Genomic DNA, 20,069 nt, shown 5'->3' with positions numbered 1-20,069 from the left:
AAAGGCCACTAGTGTCCCTAGTTTTCCTGTTGGTCAGGTTTGCCCCTGAGTGACCTTTGAGAAGCGCTACTTAATCTTGGGTTTTCCAGTAGTTTTTGATTTGTATCTAGTTATCCCCAGTCTCAGACGTGGGCATTGGTGTCAGCTGATGTCCAACCATCTGATCCAGCGTCCCCTTGCAGTTCAGGGCATGTGCACGGCCCAGACTCTGGTTGCACTGATGTGACAATCCTGGTCCAGTGGACCTATGACTCCAGGCAGTTCAGGGTACAGGCATGATTCGGACACAAACTGCAGGGTCGACAGTTTGTGAACCACCTGATTCTGTGTCTCCAGTCAGTTCAGGACACATACAGGAACCAGATGCAGGCCAGACGGGTAGCAATCACAGACTGCCTGTGCCTCTGACCCGTTAGGAGGTCTGGGCAAAGGTAAAGCACAGACTCAAACCGCTAGACCGCTATCATCCTCACTTGATCAAAATACTGAGGTTGGCCTTGTGCCTGTACCGCAGGAGAGGCATATATGCCCTCACCAGCTAAGCAGTCATAGTCTAATATCACATTATTCCCATGATTTTGGTCAGCTTGTTGTTCACATTCATTTTTAAACATAGCCAGTCAGTCTAGGTATTTTCTGCCAGTAAGGACAGCTCTAGCCAGTTGTTTCCAGTCAGTGGGGCAGTTCATCTCCATGCTAATTGTTTCAGTTAACTGTTGTGCAAACGGGCCTTGAAGGCCATCTTCCCTAAGGGCTTCTCTCAAGCGTTTAAGAGTGGAATGTTCATGGGGATAGCATCTTAAGGGGCATGCAGGATTTTGATGTAAATTTACAGGAAACATATCATTCGTCTTGGTTTCCCATTGTTCCCAATTTTTTGCTTGACTATCTCTTATTTTACATAATCCTTCGTAATAATCGCCCCATTGTTGGGATGGTTTTACTTTAATATCTCTTTTTGTATGATATTCATCACATGGATTTTTAGGGTGTGGTGTTATTGTATGGTCAGCAGGTGGCGCTATGGGAAAAGCAGGAGGCTCGTCCCAATCAAGTTCTGCTTTCATCATGGGGCAGGGCTTATTGTGTGGGGAAGAGGAAGTAGCCCCGGGCGGGGAGTTTTTGTTCGGCGCCATCAGGGGTGGAGAATTTTCGTCAGGCACCATCTTTGGTTCTTGTTTTAAGGGGGTGAGTGAGGGGTATATATATTATGTGGTTTAGGCTGGGGAGTCAAGGGTTTTATATTGTCTGGCTTGGGGTTTTCTTTGGCATTTGGTTCAGATGGGAGGGGTACTGACAGGGAGAGGTCTTTCTCGAGCTGTCCCATGAGGGAAGGCTCGGCATCTGGGGCTCCACTGCACATGCAGCGGAGTCTGCCAGAAGAGGGAAGGCTTCTGAATCCACCCCAGTGATACTTTCCGAGCCTGTTAAGCAAGCTCAGATAGTAAGTAAGGAAGGCTGGAGCCCTCCGGGAAAGATTTTTCCTTCATGTTTTTCCACTGTTTGGATCCGTTGGGTAAGGCAGGACCATGTTTGTGGGTCCCACAGGTTAGCAGTTTTGAGCCAAGGATTAAAGGGAAGGAGCAATCCCCAATATTGGGAGAGAGTTTTATAAGAGATTTTACAATGTCTAGCCTGTAAGAGAGCAGCAAGGGCCCATGCCTGCAGGTGCTGCTCCTTACAAAGAGCGGAGCCCATATTGAGGGCAGGGGCCACTTACCGATTCCCGGGGGGTGCACAGGGTCCCTGTTCGGGCTCCACTTGAGGTCGAACCTCTTGGGTCGAGGGACCTGGGCCCACGCCAAGCGGCGACGCAGTGAAGAAAGAGACACTAGAGACCAGGCTGATGGCACAGATCTACTTTATTGCAGAAGTACCAGGTGTTTTATAGAACAGACTAGAAGCATGGCAATGGAGGCAGGCTAGGGGCATGGTTTGGAGGTGCTACTATTGGCAGGGGTGGTGCAGAAGCAGGAGGGCAGAGCGGGACAGCCTAGGCAGGGTGACTCACTTGGTTTGTCGAGGACATGACAAGTCTGAGTTTGCTCAGACTCGCTCCTCCGCCATGGCCGTCAACCAGACCTCTGGACCCCCTTATCCCACAAAGATGACTACTTAGAGCATGGTTTTGTCTATTAAACCTCATTTGGCCACAGAGACCCTTTCTGGAACTGGGGAAGCTGTTCCAACCAGGAGTAGACTTCTGACATCATGCCCATTCTCCTTTGTTCAGGATTGCCAATGCTCATAGCACAAGGTTGAACTCTTCCTCTACTGAGAGGTTGGTTGTTTTTGCAGGCCCAGGTAGTGTCTAAATGAGTGTAAAGAATAGTGGGACAAGAGTCTGCGAATAGGGAGAAAAACAGTAGAAGTTCTGGGGGTGGGAAAAGCTAAACCTTGAGATTCTCAGATCAGTACAAAACTAAAAGAAAGTAGCAAGAGTTAAAATCTTTTATGTATCTTGTAAATAGTTTTTGCTGCCACCGTAAAGAGGGTTGGAATTCTGTTTAGCTAGATATATTGGAAGTCAGCATATCTGTGACAGATCCTGTAACCAGAATTTCTGTTTAAAAGCAGAAATAGCTTAACCAAAACTTTCCCAGCAGCTCTCTCCAAATACAGAGTATTCCCTATTTGTCTTGTATTACTTATATATTTGGTCAAAGTATAGTCTTATGTTTGACTTCTTCCAACCAAGATGAATTTTAAATAAGAAAAGTATTATAATAAATAAAAATTCAACTGTGTTCTGTTTGAATATTTTATATATTTTATTATATTTTGATAGGTTGAGTAAAGCTATGAGCACAGACCAAGTGTAATGTTACCATGTTTTATGATTTTTAAATGTTTAGAAAATTTCAGATAATTTTTATAAAATAGTTTTTCCATTTTGCAGACTATGGTATATTTTATTAAAAGAGCAATTCTGAGTTTGCAGAATTTGGCTTAGTGCATAATATAATGGGTTTCCTAAAGGTATTTGACATTGTATTTTAGGGAAAGAAAATGAGAAAAAGCAGAGTGTTAGTCTATAAAAGACCTAACAAAAATAACAGCAGGTGCAATCTGTTTAGCCATTCAGCAGTCAGTTATTGCACATGTGCCAATCATGGCAATGTGTGTAATTTGAAGCAGGGCTGGGGAATTTGAAAACTCAGGCCTCTGTTGGTTAAGTGAAGTAAACCAGGCACAGAAGAGGCAAATATTGATATGTGGCAGATTAAAGAGCTTGTTTCATAGAAGCGGGAAATAGCAGGCAGCAGAGGCTAAGAAGGGGAGACAGGAGTACCAGGATACAGTTACCCAGGAAGAAGTTGTGGGGTTTGAAGGTTATGAGAGCTCAAAGAAAATAAATGTCTGTGGAGGTGGAAATGATAATTACTGTTTCATTGTTATGCATTACATGCATGAGTGGAATTTTCATACTGTACCCCATAAATATGTATAGTAAAAAGAAAAGTAAACCCAATCCTTACTCAACGAAGTTATAAGATGAAGTTATAGGATTTAAAGTCTTACCCATGCTTGAACTAGAACGACATTTGTCCAGGATAGAGTCTGTGTTTTTCTTTTTTTTTTTTCTCAGTAGAAGCAACATTGTGTGGACACAACATAGTTATATTTTTCTAAATACAATTACTGAAAAAATCTACGCTAAGAGAGCACACATGCTATTGTTCAGGGTTCTTTTGATTATAAATGATGAGAACTCAACCCAAACTAATTTAAGCAAAGATAAGAATTTTTCCATCTTGAAACCAGGAAGGTAGCTTAGCATGCTGGACCCAGAGGGATTGTACAGTATTGTTAGTACTTCCCTGGGTTGCTTGACTTCATTCTTTCCTAATGCTAAGCTCTTTCCTACCTTGCTTGTACTCCAGAGCTCAGTATTCCAGCTTTGCAACTCCTGCATAATAAAGTTTCTTTGCAAAAATTCTTTGTACCAGTATTTGCACCAACCTTTGTACCTCTTTGTACCAATCCCACAGGTGACTCTGGTTGGCTCTCTTGGGGTCCCGCTCAACCCTGAACAAAAACCATGTCAGGGTAATGAACACTATAACTACCTCAGCTGATTTCAAGTGCTAATTTATGTACCCCAGGTAGCTAAAACACTATGATTCACAATTTCCCTGTGATCACTTCAAATGAGAGAGAAAATCCCCAAATAGCATCAGAAAGTATATCTTTTTTTGTTTTTCTTTTCCCTTTTTTGGCATGTCATTTTCAGGAGTAACTTTATTTCAAGTTACTAGCACCAAAATATTAACATTGTGCATTATGGTATTCCAGTCAGGTGGCAGGGTATACTGTGACAGCAGTCTGACTGCAGGGTCTGTCAACCTCAGAAGCATTAAAATTTTGGGCCAGGTAATTCTTTACTTTGGGAGGGAGGAAGATGCCCTGTGCATTACAGGACATTTAGCACTATCCCCAGCCTATGTGCACTAGGTTCTAATACCACTCACTTTCCCAGTCATGAGAAACAGCAATGTTAAAACACATTGCTCTGTCATTGAAGGGGGCAGGATCAGCCCCAGTGAAGAGCTATATAACTAGAACGTTCTAGGTTCAAATGCCATTTCCATTGTTCACTGGCCATAGAATCTTAAGCAAGTATTTTAAACTTTCTGGATACTGCTTTGGGGTTCAAAATATTTATCAGAAGAATTTGAAAGGCCGGGCATGGTGGCACACGCCTGTAATCCCAGCACTTGGGAGGCCGAGGCAGGAGGATCATTGTGAGTTTGAGACCAGCCTGGGCTACAAAGTGAGCTCAAGGCCAGCCTGAACTGCATAGCGAGACCCTGTCTCAAAAAGACAAAAATAAAAAAATAAAATAAAATAAAGAAGAATTTCAAAGAATTAGAGAACATGTACATATGACACTTGGTACATAGAGTTTAATTAATCAATAGTAATAATAGTTTGAATTTTCTGAGATTTTCATCAACCAAATATTTTAGATGACTAGCTCATTTACTAGTACAAGTACTTTTCTGGGGTAAATACTGTTCTTACTCCCATTTCTAGGTAAAAGAATTGAGACTTAGAAAGCGGTAGTAACTTACCCAAGGAGTTGGTGAAGTTCCAATCTCTGCTTACTCTGAAGTGCTGTTGCTTACTAAGCCATACTGTACAAGTCCAGTTTTTGTTTTTGTTTTTTTTTTTTTTATTTTAAGGATAAAAGGAGGGAAACATTAACAGACATACAACATTTTACAACATATCACAAGCACAATACAGACAATACAGAGTTACAAACAAAGTGGTAGGGAATTAACATTGGTGGTTGTATTACATATTGATATCTTCAAAGTGGCTTCTCATGAAAACAGATATAGACATGCAATACTGGTCAACCAAAGACTCATTGACAGTTTCTTTCAGCATAGAAACAGCAGATAGAAGAACAACCATGTTATCTATCCTGTATATATATACATACAAAATTTCTCCTTCTTTCCCTTCTCTTTTCCCTCATCCCAGAAGCCCTTTACTCTTCGGTGGTTTCCTATCATTTCACAGTGTCTATCATACCTCCGAGTTTAAATTAACTCTTTCAAGTTTTACACTAGTGACACAATGCGGTGCTTGCACATGTATGTTTGATTTATTTCACTTATGAGTATGGTCTCTAGTTGTGACCATTTAAATATAAAGGACTCGAGTTTATCTTTCTTTACAGCTGAGTAATATTCCATTATATAAAAGTACCATAATTTTCTTATCCAATCCTCAGTGGATGGACATTTGGGTTGCTTCCACATTTTAGCAATTACAAATTGTGCTGCTATGAACATAGGTGCACATATATCACTGTGATATGATGTTTTTAGATCTTCTGGGAAAATACCCAGCAGGGGGATAGCTGGGTTGAATGGGAACTCTAAACCTAGTTTTCGGAGGAATCTCCAAACTGATTTCCACAGTGGTTTCACCAGTCTGCATTCCCACCAGCAGTGGAGAAGGGTTCCTATTTCTCCACAGCCTCGCCAGCATTTGTTATTGGTTGATCAAGTCCAGTTTTTAAAGGCACCTCCATACCACAAAAGTTACACCTAATGAGATGAAAGCATCTTTAATTGTGTATGCTGCTCCATTGCAGAGAAGCGTTTCCATTGTTTCCCATCAGCAAAAGAGTCTGAGTTGACTCACGGTGTTTGGAAATATAAATCCCTTCTGCAGTTTTTTGCTTCATGCTGTTAAAAATTCATACAGTGAAAAGAATTTATGCAACATACCTTGCTGTTTCCATATTTCCAAAAATATTTAATCAAATTTTAATGGTTGACACATTTAGCCCTTTACCAAACACTTTTCACAGGGACATTGAATGTGCACATCTCTTGCTATATATACTAGCACATGAAGGTTTTTTTCCATTTTTTAATAAATTATTTCAAGGTGATGCTTTATGTTATTTTCACCCAAGTTCAAAGTAACTCTACATAATGGGAGTCCATTACAGTGCTGGAGCTGCGCAAGCCCCAGAGATGATGCAAAGGGCGCGTGTTCTCCCCTCCAACACCTCCACTGAGGGATGTGCTCACCAGAAGAAAATGTAAGCAAAACCTGAACACCAGGCAACACTGAATAGCAGATCCCCACTGAGCCCATACATAGGTAAGAGGTAGCACTGCCTAAGTAAGAGGCGGCTTAGCACAAGCTAATGGTCTGAATGCAGGACTGAAGTCTTGAGATTTGTTTTGTTTTGTTCCCTGACCAAAAAAAAAAAAAAAAAAAAAAAATTTCCTTGAAGCAGTTTGAAACCCAAATGCTTCCTGGGTATGGTACCCTTTAGACACGTGCTACTAAACTATTTGCTTTCGCAAAACACATTATCAGGGAGCATCTCATCTGAGGCTTACTGGGAAACATTATGCAGCCTCAGTGTTTTTGTTCTCTCTCTCTCTCTCTCTCTCTCTCTCTCTCTCTCTCTCCTTTTTAAAATCTTTTACATAATAATGAGTTCTAGTTTCTGAAGCTTACCTGAGGGGGGAGGTGGGAAATAAAACCTTTAAAGTTATATTTTTGGAGTTAGAATTAACCTTTTGACCTTATCTGAATTGATTCCTTGTTTCAAAATTTAAGAAGGAAAAAAATAACCTTTTCAGTATTTATTTTTTCTCATAGGTCTGTAACCTTTCTCAATTATGGCTCAGTATTTTAGCCAAGAATGGTGGATGTGTAGAATCCACTTACTTAGAAATGCAATATGATTTTATGACTTAGAGAGTCCAGTCATTTCCAATTTTTGTTTCTGATTAGATTTTCCAAACTCAACGTTATTATGTAGTTGTACTTGTGTAATGATCTGTATAAGATACAGTAAATTGCTAAAAATCCATTCCTATTATTTCAGCCTCCCATATTACAGAGGGAATATTGTCTTTACTTGAATATATATTCTACTGAAGCAATTTTCAGAATGGACTTCCTCTTCTCAATTTTTCAGTAGTTCATACTATCAATGCATAGGCAATAGCAGCATTTTAATTAAGCAAGTACTAATTGTACTAACACTATGTATGTCTGCTGTATGGGCAAGAGTATAGAGAATATTAAAAGATGCAATCAATCAACATCATTAATAATTTAAATAGTAAAGTTCTAAGTAAACAAAACCACTAATAAGAGACTACTATAGTTTTCACAGGAAAAGTTTTAATGGAAAATTGTTTTTAACTAAATGACCACAGAACAAGATAATGTATACATATTAGCAACATTTTCATAAAAAATTAATTGTTCCTTCAATTTCTATTTGGAAGAAATATATTTACTATCTTTAGTTGTTATGACTTTTATTTTCATTCTTTTTGGAAGACATAGAATGAGGGCATTTTAAAATCCCTTTTTCATTTGAACTGCTTTTTTTATAGCTTTCAGATATTTTTAGTGGTCCTGAGAAATATATTATTTGGAGTTGCCTAATATCTTTCCAAAATCAAAATGATGTGCCAGTGAAGACATGTTTGTTTTTTCCCCCAAAGAGTGCTTAGGAAAATGGACTTGAGTTTTAAAAACATTAGCTGCTTAAAGAAAAATGATTTCAGAAAAGGTCATGCTTCTTTATTTTTCCAAAAAATATAGTTTGTTGTGGTGGACCTAGAAAAGTAAGAAATTATTATGGTGCCCAAAATTTTCTTAGTTTTAATTTACAAGAATATACTCTGGGCCTCAGTGGATTTTGGTCTCCCTACACAGATTCATGTGCACACTGAGATCTCCATGGAAAAAGACCTTTAAGTGATGAGGCTGAATCCTGTATTCAATTTACAGCAACTCCAGTTCTAGAGAGGAAGCCACCTTCTTGCAGATGAAATCTACAGTTTCAATGATGAGAAGTATAGTTTTCTGCAGTGAAAATTATAATTGCAGGCAGTGTCCAGTCTTTTTTTTTTTTCATTAATGAGGAGACAGAGACTTGCTCAAGACAGAAATCTAGCTGTTAGTCACAAGTTAGGACTTCAGCACAGGTCAGGCATCTCCTTTGTAATACTTTTACAGACAGAAGCAAAGTTACATAGCAGGTGTTAGTTATCTCAAACTCAAGAAGTATGACTTTCAACTGTTAGGGATGAAGATTTTCCAGTGATAAATTATGTTACCATTAACCTGTGAGAGTTTTATATATCATATTGTTCCCCACTTTATCCACTCATTCAGCAATCTGAAGGATGGTGACCTATTAAAGCACAAACACTCTCCATTTGGATAAATCCATGACATTCTATTGTGACTCCAGTGGAGGGTGGTGAAAATTATCCTAAGTGTGACATTTTAGGAAAGTTTTTACTATAAAAATGAAATCTTAGGATAAGTAACAAATTACAGATCAATCTTTGATATAGTGATTTCTTTGTGTATTTTATTCTCATTACTCTAACCTTTTTAGAGGGAAGACGCAAATAAAGTATTTCACATTTCATTTACTAGTGACATTTCAGCCCTTGCTAAATTTTTGTTTTGTTTTGCTTTGTTTTGGTTTTTAAGACAAGTTCTCATGTTATATTTCGAGCTGACCTTGAACTCACTATGTAGTACAGTCTAACCTCAAACTTCTGGTGATCCTCCTGCCTCAGCAGCTCAAGTGCTGCAATTACAGGCATGTTTCACCATACCTGGCTTCTGGCTAAATTTCTGAGAGTGTTTCTTTGAAAAGACAGTATGAATAACTAAATTCAATACACTTCTGTTTCGGAGGTATTCATCTGTCTTATAACAAAAAGATGATACCCTACACACCCCAAGTAGTCATTGTTGGTGTATCTAGGGAATATCTGAGCATCTTCTTATTGATTGTCTAATCTTTGTTTGCCTTGTTTAATAAAAAGTTACAAGTTGCCTGCTTTGGTTCAGAGACTATCAACGCAATTGGAAAATTCATCAAATTCAGCAAGAGCAGAGCAGAGCCATCTACTTGCTACATGCCCTAGCTGAACCTTATGTTGATTCTAGGCTGTTAAAAATTTCAGTGTAGTTGATAGGGAAGCAGTATAGTATATTTAGAGCAATCACCCAGGTTTTAGATAATAATATTGACAGAGTCTAAATCCATCTAGCCCTACATGGAAATTATCATTGCAGTCACTTTTATACTTTTTTACTTTAATTTTTCTTACATTTTTTAAATAAGGGTATAACCTTATGTAACTCCTCTCCCCAAGGATGACAGCCTATGAATATCATAAAACCAAGCTGTTAGAAAATTCTATCTTGTTAATTATCACCCCTTCATCTCCAGAAACAACAACCCTCAACTAGTCTGTTAGACAAATCACCACATAGGCTGCTCCCTGTCAGTCCTTAATTGAGGAATCAGAAAGTGCATGCAAAGCAAAGCTTTTCCCCAAAAAAAATGTTTATGAAGACGATGTTAATATAGGCTTCTCAAGATGCTCCAAAAGTAAAGTTTTCAGAAGTCGCACACCTGGCTGTGGAAGCTCCACTGTTTGACTTGATGTGTCAGCATGCCCTGTGGGAACACGTGGAAACCTGAACTTCAAGAAGCCCAGCTCACTCACCCAAGAGACTAGGGGTGTTCCATAATGCCAGAGCAAAGGGTTAAACAAGGCAGGTCACAACAGGATCGAGAGGAGGGAGCCAGAATTGTGACAAACCTCTGTATAACTTCAGCTGTGGGAGGAACATAATCACAGTCCTTTTTGAGTATGATTGCTTCACTGCACTTTGGAGGCTGACCAAAAGAGGGAAAGAGAAGGCAAGGAGACCCATAAGGAGGTTGCTGCTGGGATCAAAATGGAAAATGAGTCATTTGAAAAGAGTATTTTAAAAGTAGAACAGACCTAAAACATATGCGGGCAGTAGAATCAGCTGACAACGTATGACTTAAAATTAACTTAATTTTAATGGTAGCCATTTGCTGGTGAGGCTGTTGGTAAAATGGAACCCTTCTGCACTGTTGGTGAGTACAATAGTACAATAAGTACAATACTAGTAGAATAAGGATGGAGATTCCTCAAAAATCTAAAACTACGAATTCTGCTTGACTCAGTTATTCCCCTTCTAGGTATCTTCCTGAAAGAATTAAAGAATCATGATACATGGATACCCATGTACATAGCAGCTTAGTTTACAATAGCTAGCACTTGGAAGTGGCCTACATGTCTATCAATAGCTGAATGGACAAATGAAATGTGGTATTTGTTCACTTCCAGGAAAATGGATGCATCTTGAGACATAATGTTAAGTGAAATAAACCAGACACATATGCTTAAATATCACATGGTTTCTCCTATATGAGAAACTTAAAATATCAATCATGTAAAATAAAAGATAGATCATAGGAAGTAGAGAGATAGACCTTTTTCAAATGGGAAGGGAATCAAGAGATGGAAGAGGAAGTGAGGGAAAACGGACTTTAAAAATGAATTGAAATGTGTTATGCACATGTATCACTTTTCCACAAGGAATGCAATCATTACATAATGCAAACATGTACTAATTAAAAAACTGAGAAAATTAACTTAATTTTGAGCACCAGGGAAGGCTCAAGCATCTCCCTGACCACTGCCTTGATGGGTCAGTGATGGTGCCCTTTGTGAAAGACAGAAATCCCAAAGAAAGAACAGGCTTAGTCTTGTACAAAATAAATTCATGTTCCCTTTATGAAGTGATATGTCCTGTAAGTGATAAATATAGAAATCCTGATAGAAAGCTGAGCTACAACTACAATATATGGAAATCATAAGCAGATAACAGGGAGTGTGTGAGAGCACAGAAAAGAGGGTTCGGGATTCGAGATCTAATTCAGGGTAATTAAGACGGGGATGTGGTTCAACACTGAAGAGATAGTTTCTATGTCACTACTGTGATTCAGTGGATGAGAACATTGGTCTACGCTGTAGGAAATCATTTGCAGTGTGATATTGATTCACTGTTCATCAGTTTGTGCTTCAGTTTTGTTACCTATAAAATATGCATAATGATACTCATATAATAAGTATTTTAAGACCTAAATAACAAGTATTCTAAAATCTAAATTACATAAGCTATATTAAGACCTCAGAAATTACCTCATAATAAATCCTCAAAGTTATATATTTCACTTGAACGCCGAAGCTTGTTGAAAACTGGATTCATCATCAGCCCAGCCCCCAAATTATTTTTTTCATGTATCTTCTATCTTTACCAAGCCAAAAGCCAGATTTACTACTCTCTCTTCACTCCATTGCCACATCTAATCTCAACCCAGTCCTGCATTCCTGAAAATCAGTCCGTTTCATATCCCCTCTCCCACTGTCTCCACTGGATCCACCCTGAAGTCTGGTCCAGATCACTGAAAACCTCCTTCTGGCTGTCTAACACAGTGCTTTGAGTGAGTTCTTCTGAAAGGCAAATTTATTATTACTGTCACTAAAACTCATTTTGTTTTTGCAGAAAGCCAAAGTTTATAGCAAGAAAACTCATTCATATTATCAAGAGATGATATATTTTAATTTAACCTTTTAGTCTCTTTAAAAAGTGTATTCCAGCCACACAAATTTCCTTTCTTTCAGGTCCCATCTCTTCTCTTCATCCTCCAACTTGACCCTCCTGGGTTCCACACGCCCTTTAAGACTCAGCTCTTCTCCTTTAAGAAGCCTTCCTGAGACTAGAAAAGTGGTCCTCCTCTGTGCTCACGTAGCTCACCATAGTCATAGTCTTTGATCTCCTTCACTAGATTATGTATTTCCTAAAACAAAGATATGTCTTACTTTTTATGTTGTTCTTATGTGTAGAATGACCAATAGTATGTTTTAAGTGGTTAATATCTATCTCTCTGGATGAATAAATTAAAAATCCACTACAAAGACATATCTTTTAGGCAGTTGTATAAATAATATTATTTTAGTCTTTTATCTGGATACCTTTAAAGCTAGAGTTTTTAGGTGTATGACCTTGAGTAAGTTAAATTTCTCTATGGTTAATTTCTTTGTGTATAAAATTAGGATAATTATGGTACCTACCTCATATTTTTATTATAAGGGTTATAAGAACCAATACATATACATCATTTAAGACTACTGCCTTGACACTAGTTAAGAGCTCTCAATGATTATTAACTGCTTTTGTCATTGCTACTGTTTCATTACTATTTACCTACAGTGTTTTATTTCTACTGTCCCATGGGATAGTTGGTGTTTGTATTTGACATATGTCTTGATCCATGGGCTTAAAACAAATTTCACAAGAACATGAGTTAAAGAACTGAAGAAATTCAAAAGCAGAGATCAAAAAGAAAAAAAGCTTTGGGTCCCCTGATCTTCCTCTTGCCCCAAAGACATGTGTCCTAGGGCACAGACTGCACAGGACATAGAGGGTAAATGTTCTAGGCAAGGGAGCCCACTCTCTTGTAACTCCTTTTTCTTACAAAAAAAACCATGAGAGCAACTTTGTCAAGAGGAAATAATGTCAAGCAGCCTGGATTTGAACGTTAACTATTTGCAAAGTTGTTTGGGGAAGTCTACTCTTCATCAGTGGGCACCAGCATAAAACAGCGATTCCTCTGGAAAGGGAGAAGATGCTAATAAAAATCTGTGTTAAATCAAATTCCTTTTCCTTCAGGAAGTGCAAGCCCTCAGTTTCAACTTGGTTATTCAGGCAAACCAGTGCAAGATTAGGAGAATGTTTTTAGATAGTGCTGGTTGATGTACCTTTTTTAAAAATTAATATTTCTTCTAGAGGGGATTTCAAATACAGTCATGCTTGAGCTTTGAATCCATTTTGAGTAGCCTGATACACCAAGATTTTTTTTAAAAAAATCTGTTCCACTATCAAGACAAATAAAAAATTTCTCCTAATAACTTTTTTTAGTCAGTAACATTTATTAATGTGTCAGGCACTGTAGTAAGTGATGAAAATGCAGAATCAAGAGGCATCATTTCTTCTTTCCAGCATGCTTAACCTTGAAGGATAGACAAATGAAGAAATAGCAATGCAAAGCAATAGATGCAATACAAATTTACATAAGGTGTAGAAGCATTCAGAAATGACTATTAAGTTGAATAGTATATTTTACAAACTATGTAGTATGCTTTCAGTTTACCCAGAATATTAAACTTAAGATCCAAACAAAAACATTGAAGTCCCATTAAATATGCTATGACAAAAGGTAACATAGTAATCAGTGTGCAAATTTTATTGGGGAACAAAAAAGAGAGGAAGCTATTATACCATAAAAATAGAAAAGTTTTCCAGGGAATGACCAGAGGGAATATTTTTAAGTTAAAGAAACTAGGTGTAAATTCCAGTTCTGCCACAATGTACCAGCCATGTGAATCTAGGCAACTTTCCTAACCTCTTTGAGTATAAATTTTTCATATATGAAACAGAAATAGTAATTATCATGCTGTATAATAATAGCCAGTAAATGAAGAATAGATGAAGTACTTAACACATGGTAAATATTCCATAAAGACAGCTACTTTTCCTCATAATATACTCTCACTTGTCAGCTGTTTTATTTCATGTACTTACAACTGGGTAACTACGGCAAATTGACTATCAAGCCCTCCTAGAGTGGAACTTCAGGGGTTTTCTCTAATGTAAGTCTGTGCTATTTTTTCTTCATTACTTTTCTAAACTACCCACAGTGGTTTTTGTATTTTACAAGTGTTTATACACTCTCTAGTTTTTATCAAATACACAGCAAAATGTCTTAAAAATCAGGTCTAGTTGGTCGCAAAAGTGGAAAAAGATAAGAAAAATATTTTTACTTTTTTTTTTTTCCATTACCAGGAATCAAACTCACAACCTTGTGCTTGCCAGGTAGGCACTGTGCTACTGAGCTAAATCCCCAGCCCCGATAAGAAAAATATTAATGTCCTTTCAGGTTAAAGTATTCTGTTCACAGAGACACTGATGGGATTATGAGAAATCCCCTAATACTGAAACACAAGTTAAAACTTAGCAGTTAAAATGCTTCTAAGACATTTTACTGCTTCTTTTTTACAAATTGCCTGTAACGTAAATTAGTCATGTCACATGGTGTCAATTTAAAAAGGAAATTAAAATAAGATGTCAGTGTTTTTAAAAAAATGTTTAGATGGTGCAAAAGTAGAATTCTTATGTGTTTTAACATTTGCAGACTTTACACCTTGTTGGTGTGGCTAGGGTGAGCTTAAATTGAGCCTGCATGTAAATATTAACTTGTCAGCTTTCCCATCTCAAAAATAGTGAGAATAAATCCTTTCCTCTGTCTTTCACAGAGGTGGCATAAAAATAAAGGTTTCAATAAAATTTAATCATGAGTTCAAGATCAAAATTGCATTTTTTAGGAAATTTCCAGGGATGAGGAAGTCATACATTAAAGAGATAATTGTTTTGCCTGATCTCATACGTGGTTTCCTAAGTACCAAGAAAAATACTTGTTCTCAAAAAATATTTGTGACTCTTAACTTTGCTTGCTTATACAGATTATTTTCCCTAGAGTTGTGCTGTCTCATAGAGCAGCAAATGCAGATATTTAATTTTAATTTTAATGAATTAAAATGAATCAAAATTCAGTCCCTCAGTCTTTCTAGCTACATTCAAAGTACTCAGTGGCCACTATGACTAGTTACTGACATGTTACACAGCAAGAACTTTGCAAGTTCTGAAAGTCACCAAAAGAGACTCCAACTGAATGTTCCTGGTGTTTTGTAGCTTTAGCCATTGTCAGTGTGGCTAACAGCATTCACTGACCTTACAAGCTATGGCAAGATGACTTCACAGTCAGGTCGGTGTCAGATCATGAGAAAGTTTAATAGTGAGAGAATTAAATGAAGGGTAAAGAAGAAGGAATGGTTAAAAAAGAATACATATTGATATTAACATAAAAAGCATAAACTATGATCCATAAAATCACATTTTAGCAGAATTTTACTTAATTTTCACTTAAAACATTTGTTGCATGGTATTTGCACTAAATGGAGCAATCTCATGCTGACTTTCTGATGTTATGATTGGGTTTTTCAGATGGTTCTAGCTATCAGTTATCACACAAAAGCTGATAGTGATAAAAGCTTAACTACCTTCTGTACACCAGTAGCACATGTTTAAAACATATTTTCCTCTCATAGGAGTCAGACAGTGCTGTGGAGCTACTTGCAATTCTCCTTTAGAATCTTGGTGTTTATACTTGCTTGGCCCTTGTTTATTTATCACAAGTAGTTTAAATGTTTACCAATATTTTGGCTTCTACTTCTTGTGTATAAAGAAATTATAACTTAACATGTGTATTATTGTCCCTAAAAGTAAAAGCATAATCTGTGTATGTTTTCATTTAGGTTATTCTGTCCATTGAAGAAGGTTACAGACTTCCAGCTCCCATGGGCTGCCCAGCATCTCTACACCAACTGATGCTCCACTGCTGGCAGAAGGAGAGAAATCACAGACCAAAATTTACTGACATTGTCAGCTTCCTTGACAAACTGATCCGCAATCCCAGTGCCCTTCACACCCTGGTAGAGGATATCCTCGTGTAAGATGCATAATTTTGATTTTTTCTCTTGACAAACATACTTTCTTTCAAGCTACTAAGGAGAATAACAGGAAGGGGAAGAGTTTGCCTTGATAACTTGCTAGTTATTGACCTTGTATAAACTATATTTTATTTGTCATCTGAATAGATAAATTATTAACATTAAAGAAAAATGTGGATATTTTGTCACAAGCAAACAGCTTTCCCTTCTCTTTTCTCTGTATCTAATCCTTGTGAATTACTTTGTTTATATTATTTTCCTGTATGGGTCTTTGCTGTTTATATATCATTCTTTACTGGTCCTTCCTTACCTTTGTAAGTAGGATTTATGCTTGTCCATGCAGCCACTCTAATTTTCTTGTTTACTCTATGTTCTGTCCCTCTGTTCAAAATGGCAAGGGAGAGAGGGGTCCAATAATTTGTGAATCAGCCAGGAGCAAGGACTTTTCCTGCTGATATGATCACACCTGGCTGTTGCTGCTTTCCGTTCCTAAAGCCAGAAAAGGATGGCTAACAAGAAAATGAAGGCACTCATGTACCATGTTATAAGTTAGAGTTGAGAAGATCTATTCACTTCTCTCTACAAAGCAATTATAAGAAAAGTCCAATTAAAAAAACTGTCATCTATGTCTATAAATATTATGTTGTCAATGTCATTAACTTGAAAATACATCTACTTTTAGGCCAAATTGAACTTACAAATAACCAAAGCATTTCAAAAGTTTTCAGAAGACAGTCAGGGAATATACAGACACTCAACTTTAGATTACTAGTTCAAACCAGTGCAGGGTTTCAGTGACGATAAAAACAAGGCTCTTCAAGGACTATTTGAAACAGGCCTCAGTTCACAGCAGAACATGTAAGAGTTCACCTCTAAATCACTAATTGGCAGCCTCAGTAAAGTGAAGCCAAGCATGAAATAGCTAGAGATTAAACTATTACTCTAGCCCATCTTCCCCAAAGCAGTTCAATATAGCACACAGTGAAGGAGTAAGGGTGGGGAGGACAGCACTCTGGAGTTCATCATTAAAGGATGGATGCCTTTTAGGGATTTGGGCGAGGAAACGAGGTGGTCACATTTGCATTTCTGAAAGGTCGCTTTAGGGTTGATTGAGGAAGACTGTGAGGCGAAACAAGGAGCAAGACTGAAAACAGACCCAAGTGAACATTTTCAACAAGCCAGGCTAGAGAAGGCGAAGGCCTACTTTGTACAGAGGAAATAAGCCTGAAGTCAGAAGACAAGCGAATGAACTAATTATTAGTCAGAAACCAATGTGTTTTGGTCACTGAATATAAAGAAAGAAAAGAAGGAAGGAAGGAGGGGAGGGAGGGAGAGGAAAAAATCAAGGATATTTGTCACATCTCTTACTTCAACAAGCCACTGATGGTATGATCAGTAAAAGAAAAAGAGGAAGAAATTTTTGGAGTAGAAATAATATCTTTTGGAGCATGCTAAGTCAGCAGTGTTTGTGAGACAGCCAAGTGGAAATATCTAGTAGGCAGTTATAAGCTGAACTTGGGTGAAAGATCAGGGCTTTGAAAGTAGATTTGAATATCGTTAGCATGTAGTGTATGCTTTAAGTGTGGTTGAGATAAACTGAAAAATATAAAGAATGCAATTAAACAGAGGAAAACAATGCAGTCCTCTGGAACACCAAGATTTAAGACATAAGCAGAAAAAGTCAATGAAAGAAGGCTAAGAATAGAGTCACATCAGTCACAAAGGAAATGCAGAGAGCCATGCCATAAAGTCTAAGAGGAAAGATTTCAAAGAGCATGATGTCCAAAGCTTGATAATTTCAATAAAAGAGAAAGTAAGGTATGTCTACTGAATTTAGCAATGAGATATTCAGATGTTCATGGGAAACTTTTGCAAGAGCATTTTCAATAAAGTTGTGTCAGATGCATTACAATAACTGAGGGATGAATATGAAGTCAGAGAGAAAAATATGTAGTTCTGATTTTTCTTTCCAGAAACTTGCCTGTGATGGGAAAGGAAAGTAGTTAGGAGAAACGTTTCTTGGTTTTTACTTTCATATATTTTATTGAAGAAGCTTAGACATGCTTAGGGAGTGAGTTGGCAGTCATGGAAGAGGACAGTGTAATCCAGACCTCTTGTGGTATAGTTAACTGACATCAGAGCCAGCACCTATCAACAAAGCTGTCTAACTATGCTATAACTATACAGGCAGGCAGGTAAAAAGTCTTGTTTTGAAATAAAAGCACATTAAACAAGGTCTTGTCTGCACTTTCAAGATTATGAATGATTATCACATTTGGAAAATATCAGTGAAGGATCTAAGATGGGAAAATGCCAAAAAACCAAAAGGTTCCAAACAGAGGTCAAGTCCTGATGAACGGCTGTGTCTGAGGGCCTGAGATGAGGATTTAATGAGGTGTGTAGGGGTGCAGTGGACCAGGCTGGTGTTCGGCAGGTGCTGTGATAACCCCAACACAAGCAGCCCTAGAGTTGGGTGATTTTTAAAAAGTTGACAACATGATTCAATTCTAACCTCCAATATCTATGAAACCAAATGGAAGTTTTTGTGACTGATATGCTGTCCTTGTTTCTGACAAAGAAGTATGTGCTGCTACTTTTGCTTTTAATATATTTTTCTTTGAGAAACAAAGTGAACCAGAGTTCTAAGAATTTCATGCCTCAGCCTTATCAGCACTCTTACTTTCAGAGCAGCCTGAATGGTTCCTATTGCCACCCTGGTACCCTCAACATCACCTACCCACTTTGTCCCTGATCTCAGAAAACTAAGACTGTTTAGAAAGAAGAGACATGATGAATTAAAGGATAATATTGGCTAAAAACACAGAAATGAGAAAAATATGGCAAGAATATAGTTCCAGAATTACATCTTCAGGCATTTCTGTAGATTGAAATTTTCTGGTGTTGGCAAATAAGATGCTTTCCCTTGCTGTGGCAGACATTACTAATCATAACATTGTTTCCTACTGAGCTCAAACATGATCTCAGTATCATTTTCATGAGGACATTTTCATAGCCACTTCCAATGTCTTTATCATCTGATATAGAATCTACTTTCTGATATTGGATTATTTCCTCACAAAATAGTCTTTTTTTTAGTTCAGTGATCTATTATGCTGGCTGTAGGGATCTTATGCAGGTACTCATAAGAGACTTTTTAAAGTATTATTCCTGCTCTGCATCTAATTTTCCAAATGTTCAAACACATCTAAATATTTCAGTTCACTTTTAAAACTTAGTTTTCATTCTTTTATGAGTTTACCAGTTATCTACCATATGCAAATTAATCACAACTATTTTATTTCTGTTTTTTGGTACCAGGGATCAAACTCAGGGCCTTACGTTTGTCAGGCAGGCACTGTGCTGTTGAGCTATGTTCCCAGCCCTAATCACAACTATCTTAAAAACTGAAGATTTGTTAAAAATAAAAGTCTGACAAAAATAATTCATGCTCCCAATTTAATATTGCAGAGAGTCAGACTGTTAGGAGAACACATACTGTTTCCAATCACAAAGTTTATCCATAAGATATATGGTAGCTTTCTATACATTTAAGATTTTATATTATTGAGTTGATTTATGCTTTAATTTCTAATATCAAAATTATTTCATAATTTAACTTCTATTCAAGTTGAATTTCAGACTTAATTGCAAAGAATGTAATGTTTCATATCTAAGTAAACTCTTCAATGGTTAGATAGGTAGTGTATGTTTTAGGAGAGTATTATATTAATTAATTGAATAGTATGAAGCTTGGATTACAAGATGAGAAGCTCAGATAAAAGCAGTACGACTGAGTAAAGGTAAATATTGCCATTGCGACCATAGGAGTGGTTATAATTCCATGTGAACCTTTAAAAGTGTGCTACCTGACTCTATCTATAACTACCTCTGTTTCTACCTGAAACCTAGAAAGACAGTAGAAACATTTTCAAAACATAAGGAATATGTTGAGCAGAATACTCATTAATAGTTTGACCAGTATATAAGTAAGCATTGACTAGTTTTGACTTTTTGCAAATGAAATTAAGCTGGGCATGATGGCACACACCTGTAATCGCAGCACTTAGGAGGATGAGGCAGGAAATTCCGTGAGTT

At 37.4% G+C, this 20,069-nt stretch overlaps 1 protein-coding gene across 4 annotated transcripts in view; it reads left to right on the top strand.

The window, feature by feature from the left end:
• The window catches only part of Epha6 (EPH receptor A6), an 822,128-nt gene that overhangs the window by 790,450 nt on the left and 11,609 nt on the right, over positions 1-20,069 (top strand). For all 4 annotated transcript variants that reach the window (XM_013503527.1, XM_005375499.2, XM_005375500.2 and 1 more), the window contains one exon: positions 15,780-15,973. In XM_013503527.1, coding sequence (XP_013358981.1) covers positions 15,780-15,973 — 194 coding nt within the window. The remainder of the gene's footprint in view (positions 1-15,779; positions 15,974-20,069) is intronic.

Source organism: Chinchilla lanigera, unplaced genomic scaffold (genome assembly GCF_000276665.1).
Source record: "Chinchilla lanigera isolate Chin_1 unplaced genomic scaffold, ChiLan1.0 scaffold00006, whole genome shotgun sequence".
NCBI lineage: Eukaryota > Metazoa > Chordata > Mammalia > Rodentia > Chinchillidae > Chinchilla > Chinchilla lanigera.
Note: the sequence above shows the minus strand (reverse complement) of the source record. Positions and strands in the feature narration are given on the sequence as shown.